Source organism: Typha latifolia, chromosome 8 (genome assembly GCF_019914945.1).
Source record: "Typha latifolia isolate L0001 chromosome 8, TyphaL0001v2, whole genome shotgun sequence".
NCBI lineage: Eukaryota > Viridiplantae > Streptophyta > Magnoliopsida > Poales > Typhaceae > Typha > Typha latifolia.
The window spans coordinates 723,156-744,260 of NC_133093.1; the positions used below are offsets into that span (position 1 = coordinate 723,156).

Genomic DNA, 21,105 nt, shown 5'->3' on the forward strand with positions numbered 1-21,105 from the left:
GAGTCAAGCATCTAGTTGTCCTTGAAGCGAATTCACTTAGAGGTAAGGATTTACACTTCTCAAACTCTTAAAAAAACTGGGTGGAACCAACAATTACAAGGGCAGTGATAAGAACATTTTACGTTCTCAGGATGTACCAGTTCAAATTCATTCCTCTCCTCTCAATTTAATGGCAGATATTAATTGGAAAGGAAGCATTGTTGGAATATCGATAGACTTCATCTCGGTTATTGAACCAAATATTATTCTAGACCATGACAAGCATACTTGATAATTGAATGGGAACTGTGATAGGAACCGACGCATTTCAGTCTTTGTCAAGACACCATAGAAGGAGATGACCTAAGTCGCAATTTTAGGTATCCAAAATTTCCAGCACCTGGAGAGGATCCCTCAAAGACATAAGGCAAATAACCCGTAGCAGCTTTGTATCTCTCTTGAATCTGACAATTCAAATCAGAACATTAGACTTGTTGAATCAAACAATATGTTGTTGGGGCAAGGAATAGGGAAGCACGAGTCATAAGCGTTCAACATTATGGAAGTGCGGCATAATGGGTGTTGAAAAAAATATATGCTAAACTGATGCTTCTTTTGGCGGTTTTCTAGTTCTGGAAACCATTGAGTAATATAGGGAAGCAAGCAAACTAACCTCAAGAATTTCCTCGCTACTTTTAACACAGTTCCTTCCAATAACACAAACAGAACCGCCCGAACCACCGCCTGTGATCTTCGCACCAGATAGTGTCCCCTTTCCCTGTTGGGATGATCTACGATGCTGCACTTCTTGCACTAATTCGACAAGCCTGTCTGTCCCATCTGAGCCAAGACCACATTCATTGTAGCTGGAATGGCACTGCAGCAGATGCAAACAATAAGAAAGAACTCTTTTAACCAAAAGAATATTCAGCAAGTTGATGAGATCACAATCCAAACTAGAATATTAAATCAACAAATCTGATGGCATAATAATTTATGCCAAGCTCACACAATCATCTCATCACTTCTCAATCACAGAAGTTTCGGATCTGAATGAAATAATGGAAATATATCTTATGCAGTCTTATTTAAATGTCATAGCCTACAGTGAACTATGCTGGTTCAGCATCATTAAGATTTATACCTGATACATAAGTTCCCCAAGAGTGCGAAGTTGTTCATCTGTTGATCCTGCTGTCAGCAGTGCTTTGAAGGCCTATATAGATCAAACAACCATAAGAAATCTACTCAAGTTATCTCATCATGAAGATGCACAATAATTTGCAAACTAGCTGTGGTCAGACTGACAATATAAGAACTAGTGGATCATATCATGTGGAGAATAGATAAAGGTTTGCTAACAAAAGAGCATCTTTATACCTTGATGTTACTTACGGTGAAAGTAAATTACTTAATGACCAACCTCGACACGAAAATTTTCATAGATGGGATGTCTCGTGGGTGCTCTGACCCCATATATATGCTGGGGATTGATCGTAGTTACTGTGTCATCATGATCAACATACTTCTCTAAGAACGTCTTACCAAGTATGCTTTCAGGAAGCTTCTTTGCATAAACAGATTCGTATCTGCAATGGAAGAAAAGTTTACAGGTTAGAATGAGTTGAATGGCTTTCCAGCAAAGATATGCAGATTTTCCATGTAAGAAGGAAAACAGTGTCAGCAGCTATTCAAAAATGTGAAAGGTTAAACTTCTCAAACCACAAGTATAAGAATTCTGTAGAGATGTTACCTATATGTTGAGAGGTTGCATAAATAGTCTAAAGAAGCTTCGCTTTTAAGTAGCCCAACACTCTGCTCTTCACATTTGTCAGAATTTACCACACCATCAAGTGACTGGGACAACAAAGCAGACGCAGCAAACTTTATCATCTTACGCCCCATGAATGTACCTACTCTCACAGATGCATAATCCGCCCCACCAACACTGAAGGATAAGAGTTTATTAGTATTTTTATAGTTAACTTTTTCAAAGTTTAGATGCTGCATTTATGTTCTTATTTTATCATTGTTAGTTCCCATGCACATGGGTTGTATAATAGGTTAGTGTAGGGATTTTAGTAGATTTCCTCATTTACATATGCAGCATATATTCAGGTAGCTAAACCTATCAACTTACACATCAGGCAAGTCAAAGTATTTTAAAATAATGAAATCAGAAATGGCAATTTATGCTAATACAAATAATAGGATACTCATAGATTGGCACTAATAATTTATGAAATACTAATGAATCACATATATTATAAGCCCCTTGGGATAGTACTATTAGATGCATATGTATAATTACTAATTTAATCATATTTTACACATGCAACCTAAGCTTGCTTTTTCCCTTTAGCAGAACTTGGATTCCATCAGAACATGTTGGAACCCAAAGAGACCAGCCCTGAAAAATGCCTTCTCCTATTAGAAAGAACCACAAAATCAGAATGACATAAAATGCAACTCTGGCACCTGCATTGATAATGAAATGAGAGATTCCAGTCTTCATCCTTCTTGTGTCTGAGACTACCCCCGCTGCTACTTCTCTCCGCACCCAAGGTTTCTCTACTAAAAAAATGGTAATTGTAGTGGAAAGGAATTTGTATTCAATTTGTTTTTGACGGTGTTAGAAGATGCTCGCTCCTCTTTCTGATGTTTTATGCAATACAATGATATGACAAAATCACTTTCTAGGAGGATGTGAATAGGATCTCATCACCGGAATAACTGTTTCATAATGTTCAGTCCAATCAGGTGGTGAATTTTGGTCAACTTCTCTGTATACTGCTTTAGAAGTTGTTTTTTTAAAAAAAATCAAACTTCACCAACCTTGGACTTCTAATTTAGCCATCTCTTGTTAATTGCAGACTTCAGACATCATGTAGTTAAATCTTACTAAGGAACACTGCATTGCTAACCATAGATGCTAAAGAGGTTAGCTGGACAATACAGATTATCATGTATAAGTGTACCAAAGTAGGCTCTGAACTGTTAAGTCCTCAAGTTATTGACTATGGACATCTGACTTGTCACAAATGAAGGAGATATAAACCTGTGCCTTATGCCAGAATCAAAACCCCAAAAACGTAAGTGGGTTGGGATGGTAACTAATTCCTTTATCTCTGCAGGCTGCACAAAAGAAGAATCTAAATATTGGTACATAAATATAAGCACATGCAAAACATCCAGAAGCAGCACTTTCGATAAAGCATAGCAACGCATACCTGGCAAACCATTGCAAGAAGCTTGTTAGTTTCGCCACAAGCAGAAGTCATTTGGTCCATCACTCCACAAGGAGCTCCAACGATATAATTCTCAACCTGCAATATTTAGTGATGAAGTTAACTTTTAATCTCAGAATTTACATTTCAAGAAGTTAACAAATTTAATCGTGCCTTCTGACAGAGAAGTGCAATATCTCTTGAAGCAATATCCAGTCCTGCAGTAAAAGATAGTGATCAAATAATATGTAAATAGATTGATATAGGGAACATATTACGGCACATGCAGTCATGCAGACAGGTTTTAGCGATAACAAATTCCAAACCAAATGCCAGGACCGTACTTAAAGAAGTATAAGAAGTTCCAGAATTATATGATTATGGCAAAAGATTTAATAAACCAGCTGATTATAAACCTCACTATCTTACTAAGAAGAGGAAAAGGCTAGATTCTGCCTTTAAGCAAAGATCAACCATGTTACTCAACTAATTTAAAATCTAAAAGGCCTTCTAAAATATAATGCTTCACCATAAACTTGCAGATATGTGGCAATTGTTCATCAACATCTTTCTGTCTCCATATACTTTTTTTCCTGTCACTTCAATGAAGATACTTTAGCTTTGCTCGAAACTGATGGAGTCAAAATAAAATAAAGATCTCCTTTAAAAACATTTTAAAAAAATAACGAACTAAAATAGAAGTTTTACAAGGGTTTATGTTCTAAAAAGTGCTTCTCTTTTTGTGGAATTGGTTAGATGGACTGGCTTGTTCACTGGATGATGTTTTAAGAAAGGAATGTTAGGTTCAGACTGGACTTACCCATACAACCAGTATATAGAATCTATTAAGTTATGGATCAGATCTTTAGAAACTTAGCTTGCCTTAACTGTTAACATGATTGTGCTTGTTTGGTTGCAGGACCAATAAATATGCATATAACATGACTAGAGAACACCAGAAAGAAATTGCAGCAGGACATACAAAACAAGGAATTGGAGAAAAGGACATACCACATTATTCACACAAAGTTGAAATTGAGATATTTCACACATAAGTGAAATTGAGATAATTCAGACACGAAGAAATAATCACTAGATTCTCTTGCAGGTGTTACCTTGTTACTATTTCAGGAAATTACAAATAGCAAGTTAGCAACTCTCAGTTGATTCATTGTGAGACTAGCAAGAAGATGAAATTATCTTAATTTGGCATTGACATCTCAGTAGCAGATAAGTCTGATCAACTCAAATGTTGCTCTCCAAGGCTCTGTATGCCTCTATGGTACTTTGATGAGAGTTCCAGAAGAAAAGAAATAATTACTTTTGAGAAATAAGAGGCTAACCATGAGCAGCAGCTATTGCAAACATCGTAGCAACCTCCACTGCTGCAGAAGAAGACACTCCTTTACCCTCTGGAACAGCAGAAGAAACCTGAAGCTCATATTGGTAAGAAGAACAAGAGGATCGAGCATTAGCTATATTAACAAAAGCACTCAAATGACTTTAATATGAAGAGATCCAACAGCTATTTGGAAAATCATTACGTAGTATTCATAATTCCATAGACACAGAATAAACTATTCACTTGTAATTCCACTTTCAGTCAAATAAAAGTTGTACAAAACTCAATATTACTACTTAGGCAACTTGCAAGCAAACTCCATATTTGTTTGAAATTTTGAATCAACTGTATTTCAGAACAAATGAGAAGCAATTGTATCTCTTCTTTTTGCAGTGTAGCAATATATTTACTTGAAAGATCAAGGAAACACTCCTAGGATCAACTAAATATGTAAAAATAGTTATGCCATTTATTAAGTGACATCTAAGATTCTAAAAAACAAGGAAAGAATCTCCAATAGCCTTTTCCAGTGGAGTTCGAGTGTTTATGCTGATCTTCCTGTTATTGGGTTACATCTTATTAGAAGGTCCTCTACTACAGAAAGTATCTTTCAATTTTAAATCATGAATGCTGACAAGATGTATTCACCAAAATATGTGAATGCTTGTGTCATATAGTTCAGGATAACTAATAGAATATAACTATAAATGAGAAGCTACCAGAGATGTACCTTAATGTTGCTTTAAAATTATATGGCATGAGGTTTCTTGATTTATCTTAAGCAGAATGACTTTGTATCTTCATATGGTAACATCTTTTTAATTTACCCCACGTGATTTCCATGTCTTAATGTTCTACTTAAGCTAAGTCTGTGGAACTAATCCATTACTCAGGACAGGCTATATGCCAACCTATCTCAGTTGGCATGCCTGGCAAGGCAATACATGTAAAAGTAGCTAGTCATGCATGTCAAATATTTGCATTTCATATTAAGTTGTAGCATACTTCTTATAGCCAATGTGGAGGAGTTGAACTCACATGCTATTATCATACAATTAGGTGTTCTATATCAGACTGTCTCTGACTCTTGAGGATTATTATCTGTTAACCCTCCTTAAGGACCTTAACTACAAGTGTAACTTGACAAAGAATGTATCAACGTTCTTTGTCAATATAAGAACACTTGATATAGTTTTAGAATCTAGTTTCTCAATATAAGAACAGCTATATCAGAAAAAAATGATGTCATACAAGTATGCTGATACTGTCAGTAAAGCGCACGCCAAGCTCAGACATCAAGACAATGATTGCACCTGCAACATATGCTGCCCACCTGTATTGAACACATTTTAGTGGGTATATGAATTGTAAAGATGAGATGCATCAATAAAGGAAGTGATACTGACTTCTGGGATGGGTCCTGTGCAAAGTGTTTATATGCCTTCTCATATGATATTGGTTGGTCGCCATCCATCAAATCTAACAAGTCCATGTCAAAAGTTGGTGCACGATTACTCAAGTCAGAACCTAATGACACCTGAAAATGATATAATTTAGCAGCAAAAAGTGTCAGGCACATGACACGAAGAAACTTGTCCCTACATGGATAGGGCTCACAAAAAATAATAATTAGATGGGTTTGAAGTAAAATAGGGGTCTAGTGTGTGTGTGTGTGTGTGTGTGTGTGTGCGCGCAGGTGCACATGCGTACACATATATGTTTCCGAGGATGAATGTCAGAACCAGAGAGAAAAAAAAAAGATTTCATCTAATCCGAATGGGATTAGATTTGATCCTCTTCTAAACTATAAATTAAAAATCCTAATCCCCTCTCTCTCTGCTTAACCATCTTAGCCCTCTCCCCTTCTCTCTTTCTTCTTCTTCCCCTCCTTCGTTTTCTTATCTTTTCTCACCGTCGGAATCGCGACGGGGGTTCGGCCCGTCGGAGCATCGCCGGAGGAAATTTGGACCACCACAGTCCTTCCCGGTGAGCCCTCTCTCATCTCTCTAGTTTAACTTAAATTTAAAGAGGTAAATTAGAAATACCTAATTCGTGGAATTTGGCTTCATCGGCAAATCAGGCCGGCCGGCGGCTTTGGGTCGCAATTGCATCGTCACCGGAAGCTTTGTGCTCCAAGCCGGTGTCGGTGATGTTTTCTAGGGAGCCCTCGTGGCCCCAATCGACGTCGGCCTCGACGTCGGCCGTCTGTGGTGGGTTCTCCACCACGTGAGGACGACAATGTAGAGAGAGAGAGAGAGAGAGAGCTGAGAGGTTGAGGGTGGTCGTGAACCGCCGCCGACAGTCACCCTCTCCCTCGATTCTCCTCTTCTCGCGTCGGTCACGAGAAAAGAGAGAAGGGTTGGTTGGGCTCGGGTTTAACCCGAGCCAACCCTTTTTTCGTTTAAGCTCGGGTTCGGGTTGGGTTTGGATTTCGGATCCACAGACCCGACCCGAATCGATTAATTTGGATGGGCTGCGGGTTGGCCCGTATCCCAATCCATTTTCTCGACTGGGCCTTGACCCAGCCCGATTGGTCTATTCTTTTGGATTGGGCCGAGCCAGAAGTGGCCCGGCCCAATCCAATGGGTAAATTAAACCCATTTTAGTTCTTTTTAGTTTTTAAATTTAAAAAAAAATATTAATATTATTCAAATTAAAAATTTTATTATTATTTATTATTTAAGGTGGTGATTTTTAATATGTGAGCTAGAGATTTGAGATTTCGGTTATTTTGCCTAGACTCAGGTGAGTGGATTCACTCACATATTTATTTTATTATATTTCGTACCTTGTCGACCACGTAAATTTTCTATGTGCAAATTATTTATTTCATCCTTACATGCAAAAAAAAAAATTTAATTGTTACAATCTCTGTATGCAAATCTATTTATTTCACCCATACGTGCAAAATGTAATTCTTATATTTTCTGTGTGCATTTAATCATTATACTCTCAGTGCATCACCATACTTTGTACAAATATTAAATTTAGTGAAAAGAAAAAAAAATGAGACTAGTATTGGTACGACTTAGAGAACAGTTCCGGTATAAATTGCTTGCGATTTTCCGTGGTGACTCAAGTCTATCTGAAAGTCCAGGGGAAAGCCCTAAATCAGATCACTACTGTGACTTTGGCGGGGTTAGGGAACAGTCCTAGGATGAATGAATGAGAAATTTTCTAAGTGACTCTAACTTCTCTCAAGGTTAGAGGAAAAGACAGAGTGTGTTGATCACATGGTGATACCATCTGATGACCCTAATTGGATCAGCTATGAAGAAAAGTTCCGAGCGTCATCTCGAGGTGACTTCTAGTTGATGTGGATCTACATGGTTTAGACCCATTGCGACATATGACAGTATAATTATTGAAGAGATGTTAATATGTGGAAACCATGCAAGGTTACAAGTTGTGAGACTCTCTATTATTATCATTATTATTATTTAAATAACATGCCTATTGCATATTATTATGGATATTGTTGCTTATAGTTTAATTTTATTCAGTATTAATATGATTTAAAATTTATTTGGTTTTCGAGTGGATTCCACTCACTGAGCTATAGTTGTTGACTCATGAATTCTTTTTTGTATTTATTTATCTATCTCAGGTAATGGTCAGCGGGGCGACTGAGCGAGATGTACCCGGACTCCACCTCCACTTAGGATTCACCTATTTACTTTTCCGTTTTTTTTTAATTTTATGCTTTAGACTAGAAGATTTATTTATTTTGTTAGAGACACAAAAACAATAATATTATTTTATGTAAATTGCAATTAGTATGAAATTTAATAAAGCAAGTTCTTCATTTTACTTATTTATTTGCTATCGTACTCGTAGAAAGTATTATTAAGGCTTTGTGTATCTCAAGCATATTGAGATGCATGGCCGGTCATGATTCCTATTTCGGGTCGTGACAATGAAAACTTTAGGATGACAGTTGCAGAAGAAGAGAAAAATCACAATTGTAACTAAATAAGAATCTACTTCAAAATTATTACGAGATAGTAACTAAACTACACATCAATTAAATGACACCCAAAAAGATCATGCATTAGATAGGAACATAGAATGTGTACATGATTAATCAAGGCCACTTTAAACTAAGATCTTCAAAGATAACCCGATTTCACAGCCAACTTGACAGAACTGGATATATGTAGAAAATAAATTAGGGATGGTTATAGTCTGACATAATTACTGGGAATTCTTGCTAATAAAAAAAATGAAGAGCAAATGCATGTATTTACAGTGTCAATTCTGTAGAAGGCATGCCTTGACTTTTAGGTTCACATGACATATTTGAAATATTAATGACCTATTAAAAATCTTGCTTGTGGTGACAGTACATATATTTTAGGAAGCTGGTTCTATACCAGCTTCAAAATACTACATCTCTTTTCTACAATTTCACTGTTATTTGGTATGTATCACTGTCTCTGTTACCTAACTATGGACCTCTTTGAAAGCATAAATCCAGAAAACCATTAGAGTGACTTCAGATATTGATTATAAGTTCAAGCCATGGAGAGGGCCTGATCAGAATCTAATATTCTTAGAAATGTGTTTAGTCCCGACTATTTGGGATTGGTTCTGCATAACTGCAAAGGTGAACTTCTAACACATGAGAAGATTAAAAAAGAAAAAATGATAAGGTGATGAAATATGAAAGGTAGAGGCAGGAACATACAATTTGAAGAACAGGAAGACATCCCCATCCTTTTGCTGTCTGCCGTGCAAGGGCATGCTTCCAGAGCTTTTGCTTACTAGGATGATTCCTCTGCACAGCGACATGACAAGCCTCTCTAATAGGCATCTGTTTACAAACAGAAGTTTTAAAACCAGAACAAATAATATACAGATTATGAGGAACATTACCAACTATAAAGTTAAAATTTAATAGCAACTGACAAATTTGGAGTGCTCCATAACTCTTTTAATGCTATATTTTATTTTTGTATTAGCAATTCATGTACAAAAATCCTATTTGGGTGTACTTAGCAAATTTTGTATGAGCATGACTATAAAAGGCTTGAAACTATGTTTAATACACTTGTAATAAGGCTGCTACATCTCCAGTGAGCAAGTGTTGTGCAGACATTCAAACAATTCCACGAAGGGCGTCAACAGAGAGCAAGTGTCATGCATACGTTCAAACACTGCCAGAACGCAAGTCAACAAAGAGCAAGCATTTTACAAACGTTTGCAGGTCAACAGAGAGAAAATGTTCTACAAATGTTTGAACGCTTTTGGGACAGACCAACATGATAGCATCAAGCATTCAAACACAAGATCAGGATTAGGCATTCGAATGCACGAGCCAAGATGTGCCTTTTCCAGATCCAATTCTGAAACATTCTTAGGCTTTAAGTCTTCACCTATATAAGGAAAAAAAATCCTAGAAGGTGGGAATGCACTAGGAGATTATATTTGGACCCCATTAGATAGATGAGTTTCAACAGAGATCTTTGATCGCGGTTGTTACATTCTTCCTTAAAGCGAGTTGTTGTCTGGAGAGTCACTAAAACAAGACTCTGATCTTCAGAATTATTGAGATCGGTTAATCAACCACAAAAAGCAATTTATCGCGGATTCCAATGAGCAAGAGAAATTCAGATAAAACTGTCAGATTCAATGGGTGGTCTATAAGTGGTTCTTGTATTTGCTATATTATAGTAGTTGATTTGATTATAACAAAATGATCTGTAATTTTTAGATGTGGGCTTTACAAGGGGTTTTCTGCGTAAAAATAGTCTATTTGCGCAGCTTTTAATTTTGCTTATTTTCATATTTTTGAGTATCCGTTGTAGGTCGTTATCTCCTAAATTAAGGCATGGTATAAATTTTCACTATAACTAGAGCTAACATAGGCAGCAAGATGATTATCATTCCCTTTGAGTACTTTACTTTTCAGTAGCTTGTTATTCCTACATCTGGATTTGTTAAACTTCCTAGGATACAATGTGAATGGCAAGTGAATACAAAGATTTGTTCTAATTAACATGGAAAAGGTGAAAAACTTGCAAAAAGGAAAAAGAAGTGAGCTCTAACAAAAGCAGGAAAATTTTGGAATATAATTATCTCTACAGAGAGCATATGTTGAAGAGCAAGAAACAAGATGGTACCGAATTAAAGTGCATCAATGCATTGTGTGACTGCTGACATTATTATGAGCATAACTTCGGCAAGCATAACCCTCAATTTTGTTGCACTGCCTACTTAAACAACTACAAGTCTATTACAATAGCATTCTAGGCAAATTGCACACAATCCAGTATTTCGTGAGGGAACAAACTCACAAAGTATATAGAGAGTCAAATGTGATTTTCTCCTGTGAGTTTTCATGTGTATAATCATTTACTTACCACTTCATGGATGCATGCTAGGTGTAAACACACTTTCAATAACTTCTTGTCTAACTCAGATCTTTAGTCCACCTTTCAATTTGAGGAGGACTATATGAAAGATTGAAATATTTATAGCCATGTTCTGCACAAAGAGTGCATGTTTTAGACTTGTATTAATCTCACTTACTCTTCATGAGAGCTTTTGACTAATCCACATAAGATTAGGGTAAAAAACAATGAGTTTGCTCATAGATGCTACAGATTTAATTGAGAGAAACCTGTTATCTTGTAAAGGAACCTCTTTGCTCCTTGAACTAGCACTGCAGTTTTCAGCTCAATTTCGTTTTAACTCTAGCAGCTTATGTTTTGCATAAAAAATGTCAAATGGCCATTGTGCTACACTAGTTCAGACATTGTAAAATGGGAAAGACATTCCTGCTTAGTCAAGTTAAACTGTGCACTTAAAGGGACAAAAGGAGAAAGGAAAAGAAAACCATGTATGGCATTGAATCAATTTTTTTTATCAAATCTCTCTGTGGTTTAAGTATATTATCACAGGTCACCTTCACCATGCAAATACTTATTCCTTATTAGCAATTACAAATGCTATCATATAAGTGTCACATAGTTCTTTAAAAACGAAGCTGACCCAAATAGTCAGGACCCAAGGGTAAAGGTTTGGCTCTCATATAGTCATTTAATGATGAGAATTCGCTGATTTAACATTTCAGTTTCTCAGCTAGAGATATACTATTCTCCCTTATACTGCCACTGAGAGCTTGCAGATTGACAAGAATATATCTACTGCTCCTTTTTAAAGAAAAATATTCTTTTAGGGTAATCTGTGGTCTTACAGCAAGGTTAACACAAAATAACAGATAAAAGCCTAGATGACCAAGGGCACAAAGAAAAAGAAGTTATGCTAACCTGCAAAACTAAGCTTCCTGAGTAGTCTGCAATCCCTCCCATTACATCCAATCTTCCAGGTGCTCTTGCCACATAAAACTCCTCCTGCAAGGAAACTGATGGAAGTGCCTTCTTGCATACTAATGGCATCTCCTCATAGCTCTATTATATCATAATGTAAGCTACATGCTACTACATCAAAGCAGAACAAAATATTGACTAGAATAAAGAGAACACTTGAGAAATTAGTTAAACTGATAGGTTAAATCATGCCTAACATTGGAGAGGGGAATGAAACTAAACAAGGGCACATAACTGACTCAGAAAGAGGCAAAACATGACTTCAATCAAATATAAGTAGAACTCTCCCTTCTAGCTGTCATATATTTGAGAAGTATCACCATTGAAGTGAGATGGGCCAATTACATTTGAAGAAAACTTATAAAAGAAGAGCTAAAAGGAGAGATTCATTGTTTCAACTATGATGACCAATGATGGCTATGCCGACCGGCACGCGGCATGCCAGTCAGCACTTACAATGTCGGCGGTGTATCGACACATGGCACGAGGGGGGTGTCGTGACTCACTCCCCCTGGCAGCTTCGCCGATCACCATTGACCTCACAATAGACCTCACCGTCGCCAGAGGTTGAGGTGTCGCTCGCACCCGCCTCAACGTCGGGCAGCGGCGAGCGGTGAAGGGTGAAGGTGATTAGTATCCTTATCTTTTTCTCTCCCTCTCTTGCGGCACGGTCTGCACGTGCAGTGCCGGCCGACCGGTGGTCAGCATGGGCTATGCCATATCCTTGCAACTATCCTTATAAAACATTGGGAGTGTCAATAACAAGTTCACTGTTCAGTAAATGCAAGCAAAATCATGATGATAATCATCTAATTTGCAAGAAGGAAAAAAGAAAAGACAAGGGGCAACACAGATCAAGAGATCTTTAGTAAACATGCCAGAAATTGCAGAGAGGGATTAGCTGAAGACCTCCCAGTTGAACATAGCAGCTGCAGCAACTTTGTCCCTCAAGAAGTGCTTCTCGATATTCTTTCCTGGCTCAGCTTCACTGACTAGACTTGATAAGCTATTTAGAAAGGCTACTGTGTCGGACAAACCTTGTAATTCACCATAAAGAATCTCAAAGTTCTCAGTGTACCTAGCATAGGATATATGTGAAATAATATCATTTCTAAGTTGAAGCGATACTCCATTTCATGGCTACATGAACAAGTGACATAACAATTAGCAACTCACGACTCTACTGAAGACCAGGTCCCATTTTCTTCAGTATTTGAGGATGCAACGTGAAGGCACGCTTCATTCTCAGCAAGCGAATACCATTCTGGAATATTGATTTTCGTACCTGGAGCTCGTTGTAGCTGATATCCAAGAACTATGGCATCACGCAACCGCCTTACTCCACTCTATGTCAAAAAGGATGTGAGAGAAGTCAATGGAGTAATCCAGAAGCCTAATCCACCATGAATAAACTGAGCAAGGAATTATTTATTCTCCAGTTACGGAAAAAGGACACATCTTACTATATAATAATAAAGGAATCCAAGAAATGAAACACAAAATTCATGTCATAACAGTAATATTAATGATCGCACCATGTAAACATTGTCTGAAGTAATAAATGAATTTGCAGTTTAAATTATATTCCATTTGGACATGGTAAGCAGCAAAGGATTATAATTGCTAGAATATAAAGGATTAAAACTACCGTTCTCTACCAACTTAAACTTTTAGAGAAGATGGCGAGTTAAGTATCAAAGCAGCAAATCTTGACTTCCAAGTTCAAATCCCACAGGGTCTATTCAATCTAAAATTCATACCTTGAGCATATTAAAAATGTCTCGAGCCTAGAAGTAAAGAGCATTTAGAATATAAAAAATTAATATCACCATTGCCTACCACCTTAAGCTTTTAAAGTAACTGATGAGTTAATTACAATCATTATGGAACAAGAACAGTTGACAGCAATATACTAGGAATTTGAGCCTACAACTGGAAGTTGGGAAAACAAGGCCCAATTTACGATGGAATGTCGTGGTGCACATAAGTAACAAGTTAGATCGGATATTATCAATAATAAGGGCATGCAATGTACCAAAATAAAAGGAATAAATAAATAAATAAAGTCAATAATAAAACTCAACAAGCATATGACCTGACCCGAACAATTACATTAAACTCCTCTACTAAGGGTACCTTCTAACTATCATACTAACATATAATATAAAAAGAAATTATTAGCTTCACAATTTTGAGCTCAACTTAGATAAGTAAATCAGACATACCTTAGCTGATGCATGACGTTTTCCATTTGCAATATCTTGTAAAATGTCGGAAACAACCTGAAAAGGCAGTAAATAAGTACAATATTAGTGGGAAGTAGTGGCCAAAGATACATCAGGTATTAGTTGCTACTTGTCCACAAGCCCGTACATCTGTCAATCTGAATAAAAATTAACAGCGTCATATTTATCCCATAAACTCTATCATTTAGCTGTTATGGAGCACTACTGATGCTATCAATTTTGAGTTCTGTAGATGCATATATAAGAAATCTTCTAAATGAGACAATTTTCTCCTTTTGCAGATTACTTCAATATATTTTAACTAATTCGGATGCCTTATCATCAAGATTGCTCCAACAGAGAACGGCTTCAGTCTTGTTGCTAAGCTTCTTGTCAGGTATATACAAAAAATAAATAGATTATAAATATGCATATACATATACATATTATATACACACACACATATACATATATATAAGAACAGGGGAATACTTCGCCACCATTAATGCCACCATCATAGCAGGGGGTAAGAGTAAGTGCACGTGCAAGATAAGGCATCCACTGCCCACTAAGCAAATCTCTTCTGATCATCTCAATGCCACCCTTGTAGTACTGCATAGGATAACAAACAAACATATACACATTGCACGGAGTAGATATATAATCTTCCCTAGAAATGAAGCGAAGCAGAAAGGACAATATGTTTACCTCAAGTATATGTCTTAGAAAAGGCTCTTCATTGAAATAATCTCGTCGAACAAAGACAAAGGGCAACTTGAAAGCTAGAGCTTCACTAAGTGTCCCATACCCAATTTTTCCTAACGGATAAATGAAGCAGCATAAAGATTAAAAACAGGAATACAGAAGGAGCTTGTACTTCGAGTCTAGTATTCATTCTATTACCAAGCATACAGTCAGATGCTGCTATCAAGTCAGGAGTGTATACATCTTTTGCAAGCCTTATGAAGTTAGGAGGAAGCTCTTGGTCTTCAGGTGCTCCACATACCTTAATTAATGAGAATAAGAAGGATGTGAAAGTTTGCAGAAATTCAGGGATAGGATTTCGTTAAATATCTAGAAGGGGACCATACCAGACATAACCAACCAGCAGGCAACCACTCCTGTTTCAGTTTCCAACTTGCTGGCTGCAAAAGAGAAATATAAAATTATGTGGCAAATCATTACCAATTAACCCATGTACAACACATATTTTATAGTTCGGAAACTATATCCACAAGCAGAAAAGTAAACAATTAAAAGAAAATGGTATTGGAACTTACTACTTAGAGCTACTTTCTAAATTCTATCTAATAAATAAACTACACTTCAACATGCAAAAGGGTACAGAGATTTAACGGGAAAGAAAAATAAATGAGGCAGCACCAAATGAGAATTTCCTTTCCCAATGAAGCCTCACTCATGTTAGGAGAAGTGCAAGCAAGCTACTACTACAAGCAATGAACTAGGCAATTTGAAGGTCACTAGGTCATTTAGATTTAAAGTGAGATGTTCAAATACTGAAATCATCTTTGCAGTGTTGATTTAGATACTAATATAATTGGTGACATCTCCCCACTTCTGCTACCACATAAAGAAGCATTTCAGTGTGTTTCAAACTATAAAATGCATATAGGAATCTCTTGGTGCACGAGGTCCCATCATTGCAGAATCTAGGGAGGAAAAGATGTACACAACCTTATCTCCGTTTTCTATAGGTGATGACCAGCTTGGGTGCAAGAAGTAAAGTTTACCACAGCACAAGTCACTCTCTACTCCCTAGGCTATGCAATGTATTGTCTCATGAAATCAGAGCTTCACCACTTGCTTTGGGTCAATAATATCAAATGCTCTATTAAGCCTCTTGAAACTCCAATAGATGCAAGAAGTATGATGCAATGGATATGTACGTTTGATTCCTTTCCCACTCTTCTGCTCCCTTTAAGTAATAAGGATCCATCTTCAAAGCCTTTTTCTCACTATTTTTCTCTTCTCCAGTTGATCCATGACCTGTTACTCTTACCTATAACAGAAAATATCAACAGATATTCAATCTTTTTATCTTTTGTCAGACAGAAGGTGAAACTAGACATTTTCTTCAGGGTTCTATTCTTTTCCTCCTTTTGTTGGAATCCAATTATAGAGAGAGATAGAGGGGAAGAAAATATGTGCTTTTAATAAGTTAACAATAGACAGATATCATGTGAAACCATCAGAACATATGCATTTGACAACTTCATAACTTCATATTAAGTATTTTAGCATTATATTTAAAGGTTTCTACTCAAGATAACAATAAAATGTAGAATAGATAGCTTAGGAATTAAATAGAAATGCAATGAAATAGAAAATATGTTCCTGAAATAAAATAAATAAAAAATGGGTTGTAAGCAACGATGGCCATGCCACAGGCACAAATCGTGCCGCGACATTTGTCGGCTATGCTGCGACAGTTGCCGATCGTGTCGTAAGAGAGGAAGAGGAAAAGGTAAGGAGCTGCTCACCTTCACCCTTCACCGCTCGCCGCCACCCGAGCTCGCACCTGCGATTGGCGACGGCAAATTCGACGATGAGGTAGATGGTGAGCAGCGAAGCTACTAGGAGGGGTGTCATGCGGCACCCCTAGTACCACGTGCTGGTACGTTGCCAGCACAGCCATCCATGGTTGTAAGACCATCTACTATTATTAATTTCATTTCAAGAGTTTAAGATGCTTCTATCCTTAATCTTCTCATGATTTTCTAGGGAATACGACACTTAGTTAAATCCCATTAAATTGAGAAAAATAAAATATATTGTTATTAAACTATCTTGTTTGCAATAGACATATCTTTTATATATCATACCTGTCCGCCAAAATTGAAAATGACTAACTTCACATCATCTCCAATCCCAAGTTCCTTCCTCACCTGAACAAACAAGACTATCACTTTTTTATACACTAAATGATCTTTTTATTCAAAATCTTCCAGTTACAACAGCAACCAACCTCTGGTCGAGATCTACGCAACCTCCTGACTACTAGAGGCACGTCAACAACATCCTGGAAGGCAGGCACTTCAGAATGAACATTTTTAGACCAATTACTTTCTGTATACAAGGATAGTGGAAGATAATTTACCAATCACATTAAAAGTGTGTTTTTAAACTCACTGGGGCAATAACCAGGAAGCCGGAGAACTAGCTCACAATGAGAATAATCTTCAGCTATCTGCGTGAGGAGTAAACTAGAAAGATTATGTACAGATTCATTTTACAATAAGGAAAATGACAAAATAAACAGAGCCTCTATTCATCACAATGGTGCTCTCTAGTTTCCTTATCATAACTGGAACCTTATTATTTATTTCATATATGAATTGCTCTGCTGACAAAAATAAGCTGATTGCTTAATTGAAGACTACAGATAATGATTTGCCACATGAAGTATCTTAACTATAATTTGTATAAAATTTGGAGAATCATTTGATAAATTGCAATAAATATGGTCTTATGGAAGTAGTATGCTAGATGAGCATAAAAAAGCGTCCAATTGCATGATGCTCCCGCCTATAGGAAGTTGGTGATGGAAGTTGCATGCAACCTAACCCTTATTCTTGAAGAGGTTTTTTCAAAAGCTTGCACCGATGACCTCTTGGATGCGATGGGCAAGCATTATCTCACACCAGTGATGCCCTCAATTATCATTATAGACAAGAAGGATGAATCATTACCTTCCATTATCAAAATTAAAAAGGGCAGTAGAGATTATAATAATAACATATTAATTGCAGTTTGCCATTGAAGTTTGAATGTCACAAACCAAAATAGATATCACAAACCTCCCTAGTTTTTAAAGCAACCTCACTTGTTACATGTTTTTAATCCTCTAGCAGTAATGGTTATAGTTTACTAAGGTTTTTACTAAAGATGAAAGGAATAAAAATAGTACATGCTACAAACAAAAGGAATGCATAATTTATGTATTAAATATTATAATATGTCAAATATCTAAATATCATCTAAAGTGAGAAATATTCCAGAAATTTCTGTATATTGTCATCCTTTACAGAAACTTTTAGGGTACAATATTTAAGTATTCAAAAGTAAGGAAAATTGTTGGACAATTGGTGAGGAAGAATGATACAATGAGCATGGCTACAAGTATTGTACAATGATATGTAGTACCTTCTCAATTTACAAGCTCACAAATATATTTGATCATGTCAAGAAGCTTGGAAGTTGGTGTTGAACCAGAAAGCAAGAGGTGCATATTAATCTATTTTCAAATGGGTTATTCTATCCCTGTTCAGTTTTACTTTTCTCTTTTGTTTTTTCTGAATGGAAGTAGCCAAACCTTGGAGAATCAAATGGAAAGGAATAAGGGTAAGAAGCTCAATTTATGAAATATTGTAAGATGAAGGTATAAAAAAACAAAGAATTACCTGCCAAACCGTAGACCGATGATGATATCCAGCTTCTATCACATACTCTGCATATATGAAATCCCAACTGCAGAATCAAGTAACGAGAAGTTAACATCATAACATCTGCTTAGCCTAATTACAAGCAAAAAGGTGCAATCCACTTTGCAAATTGGTTCCGAAATTGACACCTCAATCTAAGATTCACTAAATCATGTTATCCACTTCTAATAGAAGATCCAGTATGAAAAGCACTTAAACCAGTAACCATACTGTGCCCTATATATACATATACGTAATGTATTTTGTATAATCATAGAAATTTATAAAAACAATGAAATGTTCATCTTTAAAACAACTGAAGGCTGTTATGCATCAAGAAAATCTGCATTTGTTAGTTGACCTAAAAATATTTCTGAAACTTTAGAATGATTAAACAACACTAACATGGACGATCCTCATAATTTAGGATATATTTATCTTCCAATTTACTAAAGCTGAAAGACGAGAGCAAAGTCATTAATTTAAACATGTGAGAATAAATCATCAGTAGAGAACCAAAGGAAGAAGCTCCTTGATCAGATTTTGATTTGGATTTCTCATGAAGTTACATGATTTGTTCAGCATCCATTGAACTTGAACTCAAGGATCCTGGTGCTTTAGCGTCCAGGTGGTTCCTTTAGTTGTCTAATCTTAGTCATTGAACTCAAGGATCCAAAGAAGAACAAATGGGGTGCATTAGATATGAAATTGGCATTGATTATCATCTAGCTATATCCATGAAATTGAGAACACTACTGAAGCTTTCAGCACTAAAAAGAATGCTTAACACCTAATAGGTCGTATACTCATATCACGTTGATCGAAGTGATTCTCAAAAGTGAAATTTGAAGGTATGACAGGTAATTCCATATTACCTAAAGTTTGTGACACATACAGAGCGGATCCCAGCATCTGCTGCTGCTCGACATGCTATAGGAACAACATCAGACACCTGTCTCCATAGAGAGGCATAACGTCTGGTTAGTGCAAAACATTCTTCCTTGTGGAGAATGGGAAGAGGCATTGGAATAAGAAATCTTATATTGCAGATTCATCAGCAGTAAATGGAGGTCAGAAGTATGATGAGTTTCATGTATCACATAAAACGGTACAAAGTAATGCAAGTACCACAAGATCAGCCTTAATCGATTTCAGCCACTCTACTTCAGTTTCCAAAATGGAAGCGCGAGGTACCACAGCTGTCTGAGCGTACTGCTTTACAAGAAAAAGGATCAACTATTATATGTTGCCAATTGAATGGTGCAAAAAATGATATAGACGGAAACCACCCAGTAGATTGGAAAAACTGGAAGCTTAACAGCTATGAAATAAATAAAAGGAAGACACCACACAATATTTTCTTTTTAAAAAAAATGTGAATACCACTGCACCAAAAGAATTGCCCACTAGAAAAAGTGAACAAGAATAGGAATGGATATGTCACCTTCTCCAAAGAAGCAAGGCGATCAACCGTTAAGGCATCAGCTTGCACAGCCCCACAGTCCAACAGAACCTGTCACAATTCATCAAAGGAGCCATATAGGAAGTGAACAGAAATTGGTAACTAAACATCCAAGAACGCAAAAACCCTCTCTCAAAAACCGACCTTCCTAAGATGGAGATTATGAGAATTTATCTCACTTGTGTACACGTAATCCGGAGCACCCGTGACAATATGAACTCTATGACCTGCCGCAATCAGATGATGCACGACCTGAGATTAGGAGAAATCCCGATTATTCTTGGCAAAAAGATCAAAAATCACAAAAAGATTCAAATAAGCAAAGAAACAAGAAACTATAGCACATTCCAATTCCTCGTTAATTTTTTTTCCCTCAAATTTTCCAATCAAGACCAAGAAACAAGAACCAAAAGGTGCAAAGGGATCTAAAGAAAGAAAGAAAGAATCTGTACAAGAAGAGGGTCGAAGTTGGAGAGATCTTGGATACCTCGGCGACGCGGGTGGCGTGGCCGAACCCGTGTCCGGTGACGTAGTAGGCGAAGGTGAGACTACAGCTCATCCTTCTCCCTCCGATTTCCGAGCCTTCTCGAGGCAATAATGGGGGTTTAATTGCTTAATTGCTGACAAAAATCAAGATCCAAGAAGCGGAGATCGTAAAACCCTAGTCGGGTAGGAGGAGGAGGAGGAGGAGATTGGAGATTGGGGGGGTGAGAGAGAAGAGCGAGGTGGCTCCGAGATATTCGAACTCCTGATGGGCGGGGAGGAGCGAAAGCCGAATTGGGGGGAGTTATCCCACATCCACCGCCGTGGCCACACGAATCACGAGGCACACCGGAAATTCCAGCTGTGCTGAGGGTGTTTTTGGGTAGTTAATGATAAGATGATGTGGATATGATTATTTATATTAGTAGTTGTATCCAATATCAAGCCCATGCATGCATGATTGATGCATATGTATTAAATATTAATTCAATATTATATATTTTTACATTATTGCCGCTAATTTTTTTTTAAAATATCACAATGAAATAGTATAATAACTACCGAAATTTTTAAACTCTTTAAAAAATATCATTCCATTAGTTAATTCTAACTAA

The 21,105-nt window shown here is 36.8% G+C and overlaps 1 protein-coding gene across 2 annotated transcripts; it reads right to left on the reverse strand.

Annotated features, from left to right (window-relative positions):
* Positions 1-36: 36 nt before the first annotated feature.
* On the reverse strand, positions 37-20,765 carry LOC140793330 (L-arabinokinase-like). Of its 2 annotated transcripts, none has more exons than XM_073144746.1 (29): positions 20,496-20,765; positions 20,153-20,260; positions 19,991-20,059; positions 19,675-19,758; positions 19,422-19,498; positions 18,526-18,592; positions 17,255-17,312; positions 17,091-17,158; positions 16,948-17,010; positions 15,196-15,249; positions 15,008-15,110; positions 14,813-14,922; positions 14,597-14,716; positions 14,105-14,161; positions 13,056-13,225; positions 12,789-12,957; positions 11,820-11,903; positions 9,236-9,361; positions 5,955-6,085; positions 5,800-5,881; positions 4,550-4,637; positions 3,381-3,424; positions 3,210-3,305; positions 3,038-3,114; positions 1,733-1,927; positions 1,403-1,568; positions 1,124-1,195; positions 653-856; positions 37-443 (listed from the first exon to the last, which is right to left on the reverse strand). In XM_073144746.1, exons 1-29 carry the CDS (start codon positions 20,565-20,567, stop codon positions 318-320), a joined length of 2,940 nt encoding a protein of 979 aa, XP_073000847.1. In that variant the 5' UTR covers positions 20,568-20,765; the 3' UTR covers positions 37-317. The 2 variants fall into 2 exon arrangements, with proteins under 2 accessions (XP_073000847.1, XP_073000845.1); XM_073144744.1 differs by having other exon boundaries at positions 11,820-11,960.
* Positions 20,766-21,105: the final 340 nt, after the last annotated feature.

What these genes read in the sequence shown, in the direction of transcription:
- LOC140793330 (XM_073144744.1), bottom strand. Translation starts at nt 20,567, where the DNA reads ATGAGCTGTAGTCTCACCTTCGCCTACTACGTCACCGGACACGGGTTC. An exon ending in CTGCTATGTTCAACTGGGAG is followed by an intron (nt 11,961 to 12,788) that starts GTCTTCAGCTAA and finishes ATGATATAATAG; the next exon opens with AGCTATGAGGAGATGCCATT. An exon ending in TTGCACTTCTCTGTCAGAAG is followed by an intron (nt 3,306 to 3,380) that starts GCACGATTAAAT and finishes TAAATATTGCAG; the next exon opens with GTTGAGAATTATATCGTTGG.